Source organism: Lathamus discolor, chromosome 3 (genome assembly GCF_037157495.1).
Source record: "Lathamus discolor isolate bLatDis1 chromosome 3, bLatDis1.hap1, whole genome shotgun sequence".
NCBI lineage: Eukaryota > Metazoa > Chordata > Aves > Psittaciformes > Psittacidae > Lathamus > Lathamus discolor.
In genome coordinates this window covers 136,059,684-136,073,399 of record NC_088886.1, presented here as the reverse complement: position 1 = coordinate 136,073,399, position 13,716 = coordinate 136,059,684, and the positions used below count along the sequence as shown (strand labels likewise).

At 39.5% G+C, this 13,716-nt stretch overlaps 1 protein-coding gene across 1 annotated transcript in view; it reads left to right on the top strand.

The window, feature by feature from the left end:
- Positions 1-11,453, top strand: part of LOC136011282 (gamma-aminobutyric acid receptor subunit pi-like) — a 51,469-nt gene extending 40,016 nt beyond the window's left edge. The window contains exons 8-10 of the mRNA XM_065672918.1: positions 2,275-2,427; positions 3,288-3,481; positions 10,789-11,453. Coding sequence (XP_065528990.1) covers positions 2,275-2,427; positions 3,288-3,481; positions 10,789-11,100 — 659 coding nt within the window. The 3' untranslated portion in view covers positions 11,101-11,453. The remainder of the gene's footprint in view (positions 1-2,274; positions 2,428-3,287; positions 3,482-10,788) is intronic.
- The last annotated feature ends 2,263 nt before the right edge of the window (positions 11,454-13,716 follow it).

Below are 13,716 nucleotides of genomic sequence, written 5' to 3'. Positions count from 1 at the left end.
CTTAACAGTTTTTAATAAGGCTTTAAATGATTGCTCTTCCATACTAGGAAGCCACAGATTTACAATTGTCTGTACAACCCTAATTCTCTTTCCCTAATTATGCTTTATGCTACAGTCTTTCATGGTACAGACAGGTTTGGGTTTTTTTCACAGTGGTAGTGCTTGGTTTAGTGCAAGGATGAGTGCAGACAGAAGCAGAAATAATGTTGCACAGTGAACTGTAAGTTTTTCACATCCTAAATTTTGAGCGCCTTACTTTGGTCTGCTTACATTAAAAATCAATTTTGGTGGGCAAAATGCCTTTTACTGCAATAACTGTATTGGTAAAAATCACAGTATTGATAGAGTCACAGTATTGATAGAGGTACAGTAATGTAATGTTTCTCTTTTCACGCAAAACTTATGGTAAAGGTGTAAATCATGTTTGTCCCTCCTGCCTCATGGAGACAAAGTCTACTGTCCATCTTTTTCTATCTGTCAGAAACTTGGGGAACTCAGTATGTTGAACTTAAAGAGGAATCCTAAATACACAGAATCACAGAATCCCAAGGGTTGGAAGGGACCTAAAAAGATCATCTAGTCCAACCCCTCTGCAAGAGCAGGGTAACCTACAGTGTATTTGTACATTCAGAAGGAGAAAGAACTGACTACCAAAGGGCTATTTAATCCACTAGTGAAGAGGCAGAGTCAATGCAGCAGAAAACTGAAGTCAGCTAAAATGAGAAATTAGGCATTAAATTTTAACACACAGAATGATTTACTGAGAGAAATGGTGGATGCTGCATGTCTGGATATCCTCAGATTAAGTTTAGATGTCTGTGTGAAAGGTTAATTCTGTTCCAACCAAAGTGATTGAGTTCAAAGCAAGGCATAATTGGGGAAATATAAAGGCCCGTGATTAGAGTCAGACTACATAGTTCTTTCTGGTTTTAAGAATTCTGTGAAACCTTGTTGTTCCCTCAATGCAATTTATACAGTACTTTTCAACATGGAAATTTGACCATCCATTTGCTAGACTGGGATCAATAAGATGTTTCTTGGTGTCTGTTACTTGCACTTCAAGCTTTTGAAAGTACTTTTATTTGACTCGATGTCTCACAGTGCACCTAAGGGATGCACAAATAGGCTGTCAGATCATGTATTGTTGTTTCTAAAGTGCATTCACCATTCTGTAGTTCTGTCCTGACTCACAGCATGCAGCCTTGGAAACGAACATGGGTCCTGGAGACCATAATCTGTTGGATTAATATAGATGAAGCCAAAGCTATCTGACGACAGTGTTTTCAAGCTCTCACTGATAATGTGGTGTGAATGTTGTTAAAACCGATGTCATTAAAACCAAACACTTTAACACTTAATTTGAACTGGGAACTTCAGATTAAGTAGTTTTTAATCATATTTAAGTTAGCACAAAGCAAGCCTTTTCCTTACTGTGATCTGTTTTACTGGTAACAGTTTCAGATCCTGTGCTTCTGCTGCCCAAACATAGCCAAATTTTGCTCAGTTACTGAGCTGGATAACAAAGTCAGGCTTTGCTTACCGGTGTGCTGTCCCCTTATTAAACCCAATTCGGTATTTGACTCTGTGAGCCCAAATATTCATCTTCTAGAAATCACTCAGAAGCCAGAACAGTGATACTGCTTAGACCAACGCAAATACTTCAATGCACTCATGCACTCACGTAAAATAAAAAACAGGTAGTGAAGATGCAAAGATATTGTTTGGCTTTGAGTGGAATGTAAGAGGTAGGTCAGAAGTATCAGAGAAGGTACCTTTAAGCTTCTTCTTGAGCAATAGTAAATGAAAAGAAAAACAAAATAAACCAGAGATGTGAGGCAGTTAAAGGTAAGGGCCCATGCTAACTTCATGAAATGACAGTTGCTTTTATGCTAGTTTATATAGTAGCTCATTCTTACGAATAGCCACATCTAAATATATATGTGATTTCAAGTTTCCTTGCCTTGTGTTACATGATGAAACATCCTTTCCGCACATTGGTGAATTTATTTTTGCCTTTACTAATTCTTACTGAATTTCCAATTCAAGGTGTCTTTAATGAAACTGCATATGGTGACTGGGTGTTATATATTTTGATTTTATCCGTCAGTTCAATTGATAGTCTTCATGATAGAATTTTTCAGAACTGTGTTTTTTCAAGCTTGTTTGTTAGGCTTTTCCTGCATTGTAATGCACAAAAGTAGTACAGGTTGATAATTTAAAGAACTTTTAATGAATTGCAACTTCACAATATTTTTTTTCCTGCTCTTTCCACAGGACGTTACCCGAAACTAGTGTTTCACTTTGAACTGAAGAGAAACATCTTGTATTTCATACTAGAGACTTATGTGCCATCAATCCTATTGGTTGTGCTCTCCTGGGTATCATTTTGGATAAGCCAGTCATCAGTTCCAGCCAGAATCTGCATAGGTGAGAAGCTGATGATAAAACACAGCAAACCAAACCAAGAGTTGGATCATTAAGATATTTTCTTTATTGCATGTACGTGGCATCTACGTCAAATGTTGCAAATGCTTGAGTTTTATGGAATTAGTTTTCGAGTTTGTCATCTGCAGTACATCCTGAAGACTCCCCTTAAAGCCTTGCTATTCTTTTCCCAAAATGTCTTCAGGAACTACAGGAGATTTAGAGGCAGGGGAGGCTGCTGAAAGCAAAGGAAAAAAACCTCAGTCATTTTGGAAATAATTTCAACATATTCAACCACATGGTGTGAAGAGACAGTATTGTGAGACTTTTGTGAGGTCTAATGATACATACTAATTAACAGATGAATAATAAGAGAATTAAAAGATTAATTATAATTAATTTCAAATAAAGGATATTCTGAAAGGGAAATAATGCAAATCAGTTTTGATCAGGGTGCAGGTGGGGTGAGGAATAAAACCTCCTACAGAATAGAGGAGAAAGATTTCACATCAGATGGGCAACCACACTGAGCAGAATCATATCTGAATATTTTCAAGGGAGCATTTGCACAGTATTGCAGTAGTAATGTGTTAATCATAAATATACATTCTATGACACCAAAATATCTCTCATTTTAATTTTCAGTCTTCTCAGCTTTACAAACACTTCTCATAAGTGTTTTTAAGCATTTAACTTGAGAATCACAAGTTCATTTGAAAGTCTTCTTCCCAAAGCATGACACATTAATTGCTGTGGCATACTAGATGTTCAGAGAGCCAAAACTGTCTTGCAGAGGGCCCTTGCAGAGAGGCCCTCATTGCTATCTGTGTTTTATCAGAACCTATATTTTTTGCATTCCACAGGTGTTACCACAGTCCTTACTATGACAACACTGATGATGGGAGCCAGGACTTCACTCCCAAATGCTAATTGCTTTATTAAGGCAATTGATGTGTACCTTGGTATCTGCTTCAGTTTCATCTTTGGAGCACTGTTAGAGTATGCAGTGGCTCATTTCTGCACTTTGCATCGACTGAGTTCAAAGGAAGTTCCAAAGGTATTTTAATTTTTTTTTTATTGCTATCCTGCAAAACAGACTTCAATTTTACCTGCTAAAGAGAATGATTTATCTTAGCACTAATGGTATATGTATTTAAAGAATTTTCTATTTTGGAATAAGGGCAGTGAAAGCAGAATATCCTTAAGAAAAAATAGCTGTATAACTGGACCTTTTTAGAAGCGATCAAACTGATACACACTTCCATAATGATTTTTTCTTTGGGTATGGACTTTATGGGCATTTATCAAATGATGTGCTCTATGTATCACAAAAATCACAGGCAGTTGTCTCCCCTGCAATGGCATACATTTACAGTTTAAATATTAGAATGAGATTAGTGACTTAGTCTTATTGCAATACAGCAAAAAAGAAAAAACAATATCACATTCGGTTTATGTGCATGCATGGTACATGGGTCAGTTTACTAGCAGACAACCTCAGTTATTAAGTGTATGTAGCCTTCAGCTTACACCTCCTCTTTCAACATCTGCAGCTGAAGCTCAGACTGGGACTCGCTTTCTGTTCTGCATCATTATTATAGCAGCACTTTTTGCTGCTCTAATGAGCTTCTCACAACCCTGAGATACTGTGAAATATACTTAAAATAAAAAGGGATCAAATCAACATAGGCTTTTTTGAGGCTGGTGGCTGTCATCTTGCTGAAATAATCAGGACAGGTTCATGAAGAAGTTTTGTTACATCTTCAGCGTTTAGTTTTCACATAAGCAGTGAAAAAGAAATCACAAATTGGAAGCTGATTGTCTTGCAGCTTTTAATGATGGGACAGAATCTAGTATGCATGATAGGAAAAAAAAAGCAGCTTATGAAATTTCTGGATGAATAGATAAAAGTAAAACATAGAAAGTGAGAATAGCAGGGAAAAAAGGCAGAAAGAAGTGTGATTGAGTGCTGTGTGGATAAGTGGCCGGAAGAAGGAAGATTGTTAACTATTTAGGCCAGTTTATAACAGAACATCACAAGTGCCTGAGCAAAGCTCTTCACTAGGTTCAAGAAACAGGATATTAAGTTCAAACCAAGTGGAGAAGCCTAAAAACAATGAAGATCATTGGTTTTGTTTGAGTTTGTTTATTTGTTTGTTTGTTTTTATGGTTAGGTAGTTCAACAATTACTATTTGGATGATCCGTCATTAAACCTAGGCATGTGGAGAAGGACTGAAAAAAGAACACAAAGCTGATCCCCCCATGGATTTTTAAAAGATATCATGTGATGGGGGAATATCTGCAAATGGCCAAACACTCGTTTTGAATGAGGGTTTGAGTGGAAAGCCTGAAAGTAATTTTTCTTGGCAGGGTAGCATCAGTGATAATTCCCTCTGAGCATATCCATCTTGTGAAGTAAATGGTTGTCATTTTGCTCATACAGCAGAAAAAACAAAAAAGGCAGCTTATTGGAGGTTTGGGTGAGAAAGTGCTTGGATGATTAAGCGTCTTTAGATCTGTGAAGGCCACTTACAGCTGTCCTTGCTTCACCTACCTGTATCAGATTCCCTTTCATCTGGGTCACAGGTACTAGTGCTTGCAGATGGGGAAGACATGGGAACTTGTGGATTTGAAAGACGTGCATAGAAATATGTTGAGGTACAGCTCTAAAATGAGGAAGGAAGAAAGGCTTAAGGCTGTGCTTTTGTGACAGACTTAATGACTGGAAGGAATGGTCTGTCACGTCAGCCATGTTTGCTGCCTTCTGCTGTGCATCACGAGTGAGCAAGCTAGTCCCTGGCCACACAAACACAAGTGTGTAAGGGAAGGAGCAGTTGGCTGGTCCTAGATCAACTGAAGACACTGCAGAATAAGGAAAATGCCTGTCATGTCATTTTCCTACTGTACCGAAGGACAAGCACTGCTTACTGAGCAGGGTGCTGTGGAAAGCACACCTGACTTGCATTTATTATTTCTCTCTGTAAAAAAACAGACTACCACAAGCACAGAAGTACCATATAAAATCTCATGTCATTGTCTAGCAGGTGCTTAACAATTTCTGTGTATTATCACCATGTGTTTTCCTCATTATCGTATTCTCTTGTAGACACAGGTTAATTGGAAATCTCACTTCCCAGTTTGTTATTCTCATATGTGAGCTGATACAGAATTTGCAGTCAGAATTATGTAAATAAATGTAGGAGGTGAAATGAAAATGTAACCTCTGTCTTATATAGGAATTAGTTGTACTGGTTTGCTTTCCAGTTTGCTCTTTAAAGCAGTTGGGCTCTGTCATATCAGGTCCCTTTGAAGCCCTTGGGATCTCTGGTTTTGAATATAAACTGGTAAAAGTGCTCATCATATCCACACTCTTGCAGTGTCTCATATCATGTGAACCAGAACACACAGAGACAGCTTCAAAGCTAATGGCAAAAGCAGAGGAACCACCTGCTGAAAGGAAGGTCAGACAAAATATTCCATTCACATCAAATGCACCTCAGACTGCCTAAACAGAGAGGTTGCATCTCCGGAATCCTGAGTTATTCCCTTGTATTGCCAAGGTGTGAATCGTGCCCTCTTAAAAACCAGAGAATTCCTCCTTGGACTTCATCTGTCTTTCACCTAAACCTCTGCCTTTTGGTCAGAAAGGAGAAAGGTTTGAAAACTGTAAATCAGGTTATAAAGGGCAGTGTTCAGCCAACATGGCATTTCTGGGCAAGCAGTGTGCAGCCTTTATGAACACTGCGTATGCTCCAGGTGGGCAACAATCTATGCTGAAATATTTTTAACTTTGAGCACCAAGGATAACAGGAAGGGATTCTACAGGTACGGAGCAAACACAAAACAGACTAGGGACAACATAGGCCCCCTGAGGAAGCTCTCGGGAGAGCTGGCTACACTGGATTTGGAGAAGGCTGAGGTTCTGAATGACTTCTTTGCCTCGGTCTTCACTGGCAAAGGCTCTGACTGAACCACCCACGTCTTAGAAGGTAGATGCAGGGACTGTGAGAATGAAGACCTTGGGCCCACTGTAGGAGAGGATCTGGTTCGAGACCATCTTAAAAATCTGAACATGCCCAAGTCCATGGGACCTGATGGAATCCATCCGCGGGTCCTGAAGGAGCTGGCGAATGAAGTTGCTAAGCCACTGGCCATCATATTTGAAAAATCATGGCAGTCAGGTGAAATTCCCAATGACTGGAAAAAGGGAAATATAGCCCCCATTTTCAAGAAGGGGAAAATGGAAGACCTGGGGAATTACAGATCAGTCAGTCTCACCTCTGTGCCTGCCAAAATCTTGGAGCACATTCTCCTGGACAACATACTAAGGCACATGAAAAACAACAAGGTGCTTGGTGACAGCCAGCATGGCTTCACTAAGGGGAAATCCTGCCTGACCAATTTGGTGGCCTTCTTTGATGGGGCTACAGAACTGATGGACAGGGGTAGAGCAGTTGATGTCATCTACCTGGACTTGTGCAAAGCGTTTGACACTGTCCCACACAACATCCTTCTCTCTAAATTGGAGAGACATCAATTTGATGGATGGACCATTTGGTGGATAAAATCTGGCTGGATGGCTGCATGCAAAGAATTGTGGTCAATGGCTCATTGTCCGGCTGGAGACCAGTAATGAGTGGTGTCCCTCAGGGATTGGTGTTGGGACTGGTCTTGTTTAAAATCTTCATTGCTGACATGGACAGTGGGATTGAGTGCGCCCTCAGCAAGTTTGCCAATGACACCAAGCTGTGTGGTCCGGTTGATATGCTGGAGGGAAGGGATGCCATCCAGAGGGACCTTGACAGGCTTGTGACATGGGCTGGTGCCAACCTTATGAAGTTCAGCCACAACAAGTGCAAGGTCCTACACCTGGGTGGGAGCAATCCCAGGCACAGCTACAGACTGGGCAAAGAAGAGATTCAGAGCAGCCCTGCAGGGAAGGACTTGGGGGTGTTGGTCGATGAGAAAACGAACATGAGCTGGCAGTGTGAGCTCGCAGCCCAGAAAGCCAACTGTATCCTGGGCTGCATCAAAAGGAGCGTGACCAGCAGGTCAAAAGAGGTGATCCTGCCCTTCTGCTCTTGTGAGACCTCACCTGGAGTATTGTGTGCAGTTCTGGTGTCCTCAACATAAAAAGGACATGGAACTGCTGGAACAAGACCAGAGGAGGGCCACGAGGATGATCAGGGGACTGGAGCACCTTCCGTATGAAGATAGGCTGAGAAAGTTGGGGCTGTTCAGCCTGGAGAAGAGAAGGCTGCGTGGGGACCTCATAGCAGCCTTCCAGTATCCCCTATAGGGATGCTGGGGAGGGACTCTTTGTCAGGGACTGTTGTGACAGTTCAAGGGGTAATGGGTTAAAACTTAAACAGGGGAAGTTTAGATTGGATATAAGGAGGACGTTCTTTCCTGTTAGAGTGGTGAGGCACTGGAATGGGTTGCCCAGGGAGGTTGTGAGCGCTCCATCCCTGGCGGTGTTCAAGGCCAGGTTGGACGAAGCCTTGTGTGGGATGGTTTAGTGTGAGGTGTCCCTGCCCATGGCAGGGGGGTTGGAACTTGATGATCTTGAGTTCATTTCCAACCCTAACTATTCTATGATTCTATTATTCCGTGGAATTGACAGCTTTCCTCAATTCTGTTAGCTGTTAGATGTCAGCAAACACTTCAGTTAGTATAAACAGCAGCCACAGTCGCAGGTGCCACATATAGTGCTTTTCAGGTGAGGTACAGTACATTTCATGGGTGTTACCAATTTGTTATCCTGACAGAACGCTCCTTAGTGCCATTTGCCAGTTTTTCATTGTCAGCTGGAATCCAGGGAAAACTTAGTATGACATTTAGAATTAGAGCCACAGTTGAACACCTGCAACACAAATTATTATTGTTATTTTTAATAAGCAAAGCCAGCCCAGTCTTTTGTCGCATTCAGTTCTCCATAGCGAGTTACAAAAGTCCCTTGATAGCCCAGGTTTATAAAACTGCAGGTTTTTATAATCTAACAGTTGTAGTTCTCAAGACTACTTTTCTCCTTTTCATGCAATCTGATACAGCGCTTTTGCCGTAAATTTATCTGTGTTCGGCGAGAGCCCTGCCTTGTAACACTGTAAACAGAATCAAGTACATGTGCACTGTGTACGGTATTTTCTGCTTAAGTACTAACTGCCTCTTGGGAAGTTGAAAAGAGTTGAGAACAGCCTAATAAAGGTCTGCCTCCTGTGAATCGTCCACATGAGGTTGTGTGAAAAGAAAAGTGGCACGTACGCAATGTCCTTTTGTGCTCTGCAGTAAAACTAATTCTGTACATCTTTTAGCCAGCCTTACCTGAGAGACAAATAGACTCTTACACTGAATAATGCCCTAAATCCTGTCGTTTTTGAAATATAGACATTGTTTTGCTCTTTTTTCCTTTTCTAAAAATAATGAGAACTGGGGAAAAAAAGTCAGGACTCTTCTGACAGGTTTCTTTATTTTATTAACTTTTGAAGCGCCGAGTGCATTCATTAAGCTGTCACTCTGGTGCCTTGTTTCAAGTGCCAGGCGTTGCTGACAAAGGCTTCTCTGCCATCCTCAGCACTTCCCCCAGCTGTGTGAAGTTTTTGAAGCAGAAGAGCTAGGTATTTGTAACAGAGGTAAGCCCCAAGTAAAACTCCAAGTTTGAGATTTAGTACTACCCTGGAGACTGTTTAAGGTTCAGAATGGAATTTTATAGATTGATCCTCTTAATGCTTTATAGGCAGATTTTTATCCTGGCCTTTGGTTTCAAAATGCTCACATAGCTGTGGGAGGCTAGGTAGAGGATGAGCAAGGTTTTGTAGTCAAGAGTAATTATAGCATGATACGTTGTGTTGAGCTACGTTTATCTCTCCCAAATAAAATATACTGGGTTTTTTTTTTTTTCAAATTGAAAGTGAAAAGCAGTAATAATCTATCTTTCTAGCTCCATCTGTTCTGTTTCACTGATTCACAGCAGTCTGAAGGCATTGTCCAGACTCCTCTTTAATTTTCAAAGATGTTGCTAATTTTAAATGATGAAAGGCTCAAGAACTGTGCCATCTACGAGTACCCTTGGCAGAAGAGCAATTCTGCACCGGCATGGTGATTACTCAGGTGGCTTAGTGAGCTTTCTTTGACTTTAATAGATGGGATATTTCTAAATGAGCTTTTTGTGTGGCTATGCCTAGGGCTGTACATCTCAACTTTTCTAAAGTTTGTCTAGTCTCATGATGTAAATGGAAAAAGCAGATTGGTCAGAAGAAAGAAATTCTGCATTCCGCATTTCACAAATAATTTTTTAGCCTTTTTCTACTTGTACGCCACTCACTGATTTGGAGAAAAGTAAAATTATGTGACACCTGCTTGAATTAAAATGCCCCCTCCTCCAACTATACAAATTTAGATTTAGTTTAGATGCATACTTGGAGCCAGCCTTTGGATCTGCTGGTATCTCTACAATATCCCAAACAAAACTAAATACCCCAGAAATTTCTTGAAAGTTTATGTTTAGAGCTGAAGCTGCAGCTGATGTCTAATCCTGTGTCCTCTGAGTCAGGAACAGTAAAACCGCTGACTTCAAAGAGTGAAGATTTCATACATGAACTTCATGGCTCTGAGCCATTTCTAATCAAAGAAACAAAACCCACCAGAAAGCTTATACAGCGGTCTCTAAAGAGCTGTCTTGATGCAGCGAAGCACTTAAAAACACGTTTAACCTTTACGTAACTTTGAACTTAAAACATGGGTTTCAGGGCTTGAAAGAAAATCTATGAGCTATTTAGTACTGAATTACATCTTTATGATCCTCTTTTTTTGTGCCTTTTTTTTTTTTTTTTTTTTTCCAAGTGATTGGATTTTCATTGCAAAACCCTAGGAATAGAGTAGCTAACTGCACAGAAGGAAAGTATCTTGTATTCTGGGGTGCTTGATCTGTGGTGCAACCAGCTTGACTAGGTGGTCTGGCAGCTACCCCACCTTCTCCATTTCCAGACTGGGCTTTGCTTTACCCATGTTCTAGACATTGGCCTTTGCTGGTATTTCCCCTGAGCAGAAGGCAGCTTAATGTGCATTTAATGGATTTGCTGCGGAGTTAAGTAAAGCTTAGTGGGCCATAGCTGAACAAATCTAGCTTTGCTTTACAGTCCTAGGAAAGCTTTTACGGTAAGATGTTGTTTAGGTCAGTGTTTTTCCTTTAAATGGAGGCTTTGAAAGCTGAAAGGAGCTCTGTGGTATGCATAGGTGATCACCCTTGAAATCAAGGAGCAAGCTACAAGAGTTGTCATTAGAAAACCCCTATTATTTGCTGTAGATCTGAAATAAATAGGCAATGAAACACACACCTAAGTACCTGCTATTTTGTTTCCTATAAGGATGAGGATGAAGAAGCTGAAGAAGAGAAGAATGGAGTCTTGGCAGCAGTCACTAACAGTTGCAGTACCCCTGACAATATAAACAAGATCGATTCAAACAGAAGCAGCAATACCAACACTGACAGAAAAAGGGAGAGAAGTAAACAGAGTGGGTGCACTTCACCAATGTCAGTAATGAAAAGACTTTTCTGTATCTTTGATTGCTTCCATGTTAAGAATCCTTACCACATAGACAACTACGCCAGATTTTCTTTCCCGTTATCATTCATCATAATTAATGTGTTATATTGGGTATATTATTTGTATTTTTAAATATTTTAATGTGTAAAATCGGTTTAAAGTTTAGGAAGTGCATATGGGAGGGGAGGTTGCAGAAGAAAGAAGTTGCATTTTTATAAAGGGATATGAAAGGACATGCCGTCTTTTCAAGCATTTCTATAAAGTTTCTTGTTAACTGACTTTTCCACTGTTAAATGACTGTCACCCAAAAGTGACTTTCCTATTAGCATGCATGTCCCGTATTAAACTATTTATCAAAGAGCAATAAGTCCTCTAAAAAAAAAAATCGAATTGTCAACTTTGTAAAGTGAGAATTACATTATACTTGTTTCTGAACTTCATTGAATACATTTGAAAATAAAAATAATGAAGTGCTGTTTTCCTGATATGCTTCTCCTTCTAGCTTTGTCAATAATGCATAAATTTTCCAGATTATATGAGAAAACACATAATTGCAGATCAAAGTGGTTTGGCTTCAGTAAGAAAGAGTTTTGAAGACATGGGCTATCAACAGAAGCCTTTTTAAGGTCACAAATATGTATCGAGAATCTCTCCTACATCTTTAGACAGAACTCCGATAGGTATTGATGACATTTTTGAGTAAGTGCAGGACAGAATATAGAAATGGACCAGATCCAAAACATTTAGATCCAGAGAGATGCTTTTCCCAAGTGAGGACATACTTAGGTGTTGGCTGACCCTTGAAGGAATATGGCCTGACATTTATTTATAGTCTGTATTCTGCTCAGTCACAACTGCCCAGGTAACTATATGCAGAGGAAATGTTTAATAAGCTTTATTTTCAGCTTAGCAAATTCTTCCTGAGTAACTTGTCATTAAAAATTTCATATAAAGGTGAAAAAGCTTACTTCTTGACTTGAAGAGAAAACCCTGGCTATGCAATAACTCTTGATGGTAAAGGGAAACTTCTACATGGAGGAAATCATGACCCTTATGAGAGAATGGTTACACTTGATGGAAAACCATAACAGCTTTTCCAAGTTGTTACTTCACTGACAGGTATTGCAAAAGTTATTGATATGGCAACCTGTTCCTTATACTGCAGCCTGGAAGTTTTGAAGCACTTATTATTACACCTTTCTCCTGGCTGTAATATATGTGTGGGTTGCATATATGTGTATAAATGTGTATATGTGCTTTTATAGGCTGTATACCTTGGCATTTATGATTATCTAATACACCATACACATAAAAATACATTTAAAAGCCCCCCTAATATTGACACTTTTTGATACACCTGTCTACCAGTGTGCTGCTTGTGAAGAGCACTGTTATATGAGAAGAAAGAAAATGCAAATTACCAGTGTGGGTAAGATTTGCCCCTGCTCACAGCTAAATCCGTGAAAATCATTGCATGTTGGTAAAGAATTATTAATAGAATCCTCTTATTATATTTATTATATATTTGTTTATATACATATATATGTGGGTTCAAACTTAAACAGGGAAAGTTTGGGCTAGGTATAAGGAAGAAGTTCTTTACTGTGCGGGTGGTGAGGCACTGGATCAGGTTGCCCAAATAAGCGATGAATACTCCATCCCTGGCAGTGTTCAAGGCCAGGTTGGACAGAGAATTGAGCAACATGTTCTAGTGTGAGGTGTCCCTGCCGATGGTAGGGGTGTTGGAACTAGATGATCTTAAGGTCCTTTCCAACCCTGACCATTCTATGATTTTCTAAATGGGTTTAGTACCAGAAGCTTGTTTCTTTATTGTTATATGTAATGCCTTTTGCAAGGCTTATTGAGGCAATGTGACTTTAGTCTACTGGCTTTAGGTACCTTGTTACCTTGTGGCTCTTCTGATCTTCATGCATTCAAGAAATCAAACCAAGATTTGCCTTGTTGAGGACAAGAAAAAAAAACAACAACAAAAAAAAAGAATTATTTTTATTTAGCATTCTGCTGCGCAGATTTAACCTTACTCTTCATGAGAGTTTTCCTTGTAAATGAAGTGTGGAGTTGGACACTGAGATCTCTTTCCAGTTCTTACTCCCATAAAATTTGCAGAAGGCATGTGTATGTAGTAGAGGAAGCTCTTATTTAGTTTCTTAAATTTGAACTTTACATTAATCCTGAACCTTTTAAAACAGTTATTTGCAAGTTGCAAATTACTGGTTGTGTTAACACCAAATTTGGGATTTACATTTTTACTACAAGTGTAAAGTAAGCATTTAGTTTTGTAGCTTCTGATTAACTTGGAGATAATTCACCTTAAATGTTCTCTTAGAAAGCTGTTGAAGGTCTGGACAGCTTTATTTACAGTACATTAACTGATAACAGGGTCTGTTTTCCCACTGATGTGCTAATTGTAGGCAGAGTTAGACACCGAAGTCCTTCATGTTTTCACAAAAGAATACACTTCACAGCCAGATTATTTATTATTCTGCTTTGCATAATTCTGCATTAATTACAAATTTGAAAAACAAAACTTGGTTTGACATGAATTCGTGTAAGTAAAAGATGTTCCCTCCAGGGGACAGGGAAGAGAGTTTCAGTGTGGTGTATGAAGAATGAAGAACAGCATTTAAATTATCCCATTCAAACATACTAAACTGTCCTCAGAAACTATCAAGATCCTTGGAATTAGCTAGAAAGGCTCTTCAAAGTAAACGGCATTCACGAGCAATG